The sequence below is a fragment of the Physeter macrocephalus genome, chromosome 6 (genome assembly GCF_002837175.3).
Source record: "Physeter macrocephalus isolate SW-GA chromosome 6, ASM283717v5, whole genome shotgun sequence".
In the NCBI taxonomy this organism is placed as follows: Eukaryota; Metazoa; Chordata; class Mammalia; order Artiodactyla; family Physeteridae; genus Physeter; species Physeter macrocephalus.
The window spans coordinates 17744036-17750245 of NC_041219.1; the positions used below are offsets into that span (position 1 = coordinate 17744036).

The following is a 6210-nucleotide window of genomic DNA, read 5'->3' on the forward strand; positions in this document are numbered from 1 at the left end:
GAAGCTTTGTTTGTCCTTGTTCCTAGCAACTGAAAAGTACACTTAACAGCAAAGCATATCAATTTCATTATCAAATTGTTGCTCTAAATTTTCTACAGATATGTACATTTCTGTGTATATGTACTGTTAATGTGGTTTGGAACAGTTTCATTTATTCAGATGGCTCTTTTAACAAATAATAGAAATAATGAGGTTAATATATGCTAATGACACGTGAGCAAACTTTAATTTCAAAATGATTTACTTCATTATTTTTCAATCATGCCCATTAAGTAAAAAGCTGAGTATTTTAAAATACTCTACAAAATGATAAGTTTTTATCAGTGGCCTTCTCATTTTGCAAACCTCCATTTTACTGCCTTTTGGAGGCCTCAGGAGCTGGCAAATGGAATCTGCAATTTGAGGTTGCTGACAGTAGTACTCGGGTCCAAGAGAGGTGCCAAATGTCTGTAAGACACTTGCTGATTATAAGAGAATAGGGATAGGCCAGAAAGCCCTCTATGAGAACTTTCAGAACTTAGTCCAGTTCCTTGACACTGTATTTTCACAGACATGATTATAATTGATTCTCACTTGTCATGAAGGCAGGGCCTGGAAATGCTGGGATAATCCATGTGGCCACGCACTGCCAAAGGAGCCTCCTAGGGAGGCCCAGAGTCTGAGGGTCTGTACACAAAAGCATGTCTCACAACAGTGAACTGAAATTCGCCCAGTGTTCTGAAGTTTAAGCTTATTTGACCAAATCCAAATAATAAGGAAATAACAATGTGGTTGGTCTTCAGTCTTTGATGGAATCTGATAAGATTCTGACTCTGTACTATTGATCCAGATTACCTTTTGCCTTTCAGGCAGTCATGGGCCAATATTTCCCAAGCAATATGGCCAGTGGGAGAGGCGTCTCAGGCTTAAATGTATTATATGTATATCAGGGCCTTAGACAGGTTTCCTTTCTGAAGTGATGAAAAACTGTGCAGGCTCCAAGGAGAAATCCAGGTGGTTTGTAATTCTAGTGGGAGAGAAAAGATTGCTGGAAAGGGGAAATTTCAGTGGGGGGTGAAGAGCTTTTTGAAAATACTTCTTAATACTTTCTAATGCAACGTAAATGCAGCTGATCCCTCTCTAGTATTTTCTCTCCTGGGTAATCATTTCCTTCTATTTAGAATTTATTTTTATAGTACCTCGTCATTTTTATGGTCCCAGTAACCATTTTTATTTTTGAAATATAAAATGAAAATTTGATTTTAGGTATAGTAATACAGTCTTGTCTCCAAATTTCTATTTTGCTCATGCAGAGGGTTACTTCTACAAGAGAACAGCAGGTTTGCAGAAGCACTACATTATTATAAATTGGCGATCGGGAGCAGGCCTACGCTGGCTTGTGAGTAATATTCAAGTCCTTTTAAAATATCCCTCCCTCCCTCCCTTCATGAAAATGGTGACTTAAAGCCTCACAGATTAAAAAACATGGTAACTTTCTGAATACTTGCCAATCAAATTATGAGACTTTAACAATTACATCTCTCTCAACTTTCATATTTTGGTGCCTGTTTATCATGTTAATATATTAAGATAAATATAACTTTTATTCATCTAGATATTAAGCTCAAAATATTCTGACTCCTTGAAGGCAGAGACTATTATATTTTTTTTTTTCAGTGATACCTGTACTTCTTACTACATTGTTGTTGTTTTGTATATTTGTTCCCTGGGTATTTATTTCTTGGTTTTCTTTTAAAATCAGAAATAATGCATAGAAACAAAACTGAAGTAAAGATAACTTTATTGTTTCCATAGTGTACATCATCTTCTCACATTTGTATTTCCACTTGTCTCCCCTCAGCTGCATATTTAAACACCGGCATTATTCTAATGAACCAAGGAAAGACAGAAGAAGCTCGACGCACGTTCCTGAAGTGTTCTGAGATCCCTGACGAAAACCTAAAGGACCCTCATGCCCATAAGAGCTCGGTCACCAGCTGTCTGTACAACCTGGGGAAACTCTATCATGAGCAGGGACACTATGAGGTCAGGCCAAAACCTCTGCCTTATTCCTCCCCCTTGTTCTGATCTAGTCTCAATGTTTCCTACCTACCATCTCATTGTAGCTACACTGATCATTTAAGAAGCTAATAAGTGTTTTTATTAAGAGTTTTATGGTGAAATTCTTTTGGAAAAAAACTCTGCTTAAGCAAAACTTAATGGATTTCTTCACTGTGAATTTCTCAGCGTAATTATGTCTCCTCAGGAAAAGGAAATAACATGCATTGCAGCTCAAGCTTATTTGCTCACCATCTCCTTGATTTTACAATTCAAGACACATTATTATTTTTAACTATATCCATTTTTTGATGTTAAAAAATACATTTTTGTACTCTGCGTATTGAGTAAATGATTTGATATAAATCCTACTTGTTTCTTTTCATTCTTTTTAAAACAATAATCCAATGAAAACTAATTTTATTGTGTTTTTGAATTGGGGAGAGAGGAAAGGTGATGGAGACAGGGTCTTGTATGGGAAGTTGGGAGGTTGGCCCAGTCCTGTGTTCCCTGTCTCTCACACGAAGCCTGCCTGCATGGGTTTCTTCTCTCCCATTCAGTACGGCTCCTCCCTCTCTCAAATGACACCCACACACACTCTTACAAGATGTATTAAGACTGCAAGGTGAGGGTAAAAATAGAATTTTAAAAATAATTGCATTTAATGATCCCAGTAGGTCTCAGTAGCTAGAAGATTCGTTAGTTGATGTTTTATTTAGATCCTACTTGATCACCTGAGTTGAAGTTCCTACAGATTTTAGATGACTGTGGGCGACTTCTGGTTATTTTATTGCATAATCTATGGGAACTGAAAAATTTATATTGAGAGAACAATGGTAACATTTGACTCCTTGTTAAACTGATTTTTATATGACCTTCTTCACGGACTGGGTTGAATATTTTTATTCATGAAATGGAGGCAGTATGATATCAAAGGACGGCTTAATTATTTTCCTCCAAATACCATTTAGAAAGAGCAATGGAAGATTTTAATTTTGGAAGGATGTTGTAATTTTATTTTCGGTGAAGAGCCCTGTACTTTAGCTCTTTTTCTGTTTCTTAAATTAGGATGCGCTTAGTGTATACAAGGAAGCAATTCAGAAAATGCCAAGGCAGTTTGCCCCACAGAGCTTGTACAACATGATGGGTAAGTAAAATAGTAATATTTTAATGGATATTTCAGGGACCTGTGGAAAAATCGAAACCTATAATTCTGTTAAATGGAATTCTAATAAATCATATTGTTAATCCTCACTAAAAAAACCCTGTTCACAATTGAGTGTCACATTCAAATTTTCACAAAGCATACTTACTCTAAGAGAAATAAATGTGTTAACATAGTGATTTTCAACAATTGGCTGGATCCCAGAGTTGTTCAAAAGGGGCTCAAAAACTGAAGTGGGTATTGAGTGTTAGCGAGACTCTAGAGATTGAAAATGATGAATAAAGTACATGTAGATTTTAATGAATTTATCAAATTTGTGATAATTTTTGATCATGTTATTTTCTTAATCATAATGTCCTCCTTAAAAATAAACATTGCTATGATGTAGAGATTCATGGTTTTGATGCTTATAAAAAAATGTGAGCAACTGAGCCAACTTGTATGGTTTTCACTGATAAAGGCTTGGATCTCAAGAGGTTTTTTTCAGGGTATTATTTTAGAGTAAAAACAATACTGTGAAGAGTGTAAATATCCTACTACAATTATTCCTTTTTCTACATTGAATAATTAGCTTAATTTTCTTATTAATCAGAAAGTATGTATGCTAGGGCATTGATTTTTCTAGGTACAAGAGGTCAAGAACTAGAATTCCTAATAAAATAATCTGCCTATTACCTGCAACTGATCCGTGGCAGCCTTATTGGAAATTGTTACCACAGCTATTTTATGGTGGACACACCTGAAAATTGCCTATTTGGTATGTGATTCTTGAAAAGAATCCCTAAAGTTTAAGATGTTCTGCTGATTGATTAACTCTGCTGTTTCCAGAGAAGGGGTTACTTTTGTCCTCAAATCAAATATTTCTTTTTCTCCGAACAACAAATCGCAAACTCAGATTTTCCTTTTTCATTAAACTTGGTTAACTTGCTTAGTATTTCTAGGCCTTCCTCATGCATATAAACTAAATGTGACCACATGATCTCTAGGATTATTTTATGCTTTTATATTCTGTGATTTGAGACATTTGATAGTAGCTATATGGCTTTGAGTACACATATAAAATCCCGAGTCCTCCCAAACTAGAAAATATATGCCTGGCAAGGACACTCACTTCTACTTTTTTTTAAATAACAGAAAATTCAGAAATAGTTTAGAGCTAGAACAAGGCACAGGTCAGTAAATAGAAAAAAAAAAAAAAGATTTGGGAGAGGTTTATATATTCATTCCCTGTCTCTGGGAATCCTGACAGTTAGCCTGGACAGCAGTAGGGTGATTTAATGCTCGCGTTAAAGAGGACACTGGAGTAGTTTTAGTTGCTGTTTCTTTTTCTCTTTGGTATAATTACTGAAAGGTAAAATCTAGCTTCCTTAAATGTACTTTTGTCTTTACCCTCTTATGAATTAAAACCGCACCTTTTACTATCTAACATTTTACCATCAATCTATCCACTCAGGTGAAATGTACATGTCCATAAAGTGTGTACCTAGAGTATGTAGATTTATCAGTTGAATTAACTTTCTGTGTTAGTGCTGGATGGTTATTCATTTCAAAATGAATATGGAAAGAACTGTGTTCTCTAGTTTTGTCTGAGGAGGCACAGTGGTTTTAGTTTATAATTTTATTTTTAACGCTAATGCTTGGGAAGGACTTTTTCCCAATTTTCCTCAATTATCAGAGAAGATATCTTTCTTGAAATTAGGAAAGGACTCAGATCTATGGCAGCAGACTGCATATGGCATCTTTATTGTTAATAGGAAGTGTGGTATTCACTATAGTTAATGATTTGAGAAAATTCATTTAATTATTTTAAGAAAATACATTTGATTGAAAATTCAGCTGGTACCTTGAGATCTGTGTCTCATGTGGTTACACAGATGCTGAGCACACACAGGCAGCAAAAGATAAGTGTATCCCTGGGGTGATTGCTTAGTCCTTTGTCTTAGTTTCCATTATAGGAGGGAGCCGCTTTGCCCAGACTCTGCAAAGCCCTCTAACAATTTGCAAGGGGAGAATCCCAATATAATTTATAATTCCAGATTTCTGCCATAATTATAGTGGCTGCCTTCTGTTTAATTTTATGTGACGGTCTGTCAGCTGACTAGGTTTTGTAGTTTCAGTTGTTCATGAAACTATAATTTTCTCCGAGAATGAGTTCACCTCCTAATCAAATGGGTGATATCCTCTGAGTGTTGGCTTTAACTCCTAGTATATTTTGATTAGCCTCCATTTGACAAGAAAAAATTGGCCCAGGAGATAAGCTGCCCTATCAGTTCATCATTTTCATTAGTCTGTCAGCATGTGCTGATTATCCTATCAAGTTTATCAACGGCCTTGAATGTGTTTTCTAATTCTTACATTTGCATATTATTGGTGCCCTTTAGGGATCAGTGATGGATTATAACGTCTGGCTAGATTTAGCCTGCAAGTATTCATTTTTCTCACGGCTCATTCATTTACCTCTTCAAGACCACTGCCCCCAAGCACTTGCATGTATATATGCAAACATTATTTATTTTCTTTTATTTGGAGGTTAGGAGACATAAAGGAATATGTATGAAAAAATACAATTATATTCGAATGTTGTTATTACTTTAATAATTCATTGCAGCTGCTTAAAAAAACAAAAAAACCCAACACTCCAGCCTTTTGCATTTTCCCTTCCCTTGAACATTTTATGAAAAACATATCATCACTCTGTGCTTCATGCCAGTAGTTGACTTATCCTGAACATCGAATGAGCCTATTTTTCGCATTTGTGTATTAATAGAAAATAACAAGTTTGATTATCGATTATTACTTGCTTCCCAACTTAAATTTTTCTATATTTTATCATAAGACTTAGTTTTTATTGTGACAATTTATAAGTAAACTTAAAAATCTATTTAAAAATACATGCTCGGTGGGCTTCCCTGGTGGCGCAGTGGTTGGGAGTCCGCCTGCCGATGCAGGGGACGCGGGTTCGTGCCCCGGTCCGGGAAGATCCCACATGCCGCGGAGCGGCTGGGCCC

The 6210-nt window shown here is 35.8% G+C and overlaps 1 protein-coding gene across 2 annotated transcripts in view; it reads left to right on the forward strand.

The window, feature by feature from the left end:
* The window catches only part of TMTC2 (transmembrane O-mannosyltransferase targeting cadherins 2), a 439654-nt gene that overhangs the window by 292972 nt on the left and 140472 nt on the right, over positions 1–6210 (forward strand). Inside the window, exons 3-5 of one of the 2 annotated variants that reach the window (XM_024122943.2) lie at positions 1293–1378; positions 1841–2025; positions 3106–3184. In XM_024122943.2, the coding sequence (XP_023978711.1) occupies positions 1293–1378; positions 1841–2025; positions 3106–3184 (350 nt within the window). Of the gene's footprint in view, positions 1–1292; positions 1379–1840; positions 2068–3105; positions 3185–6210 lie in introns of those variants that run through there. The other variant, XM_024122944.3, reaches the window with a different exon arrangement.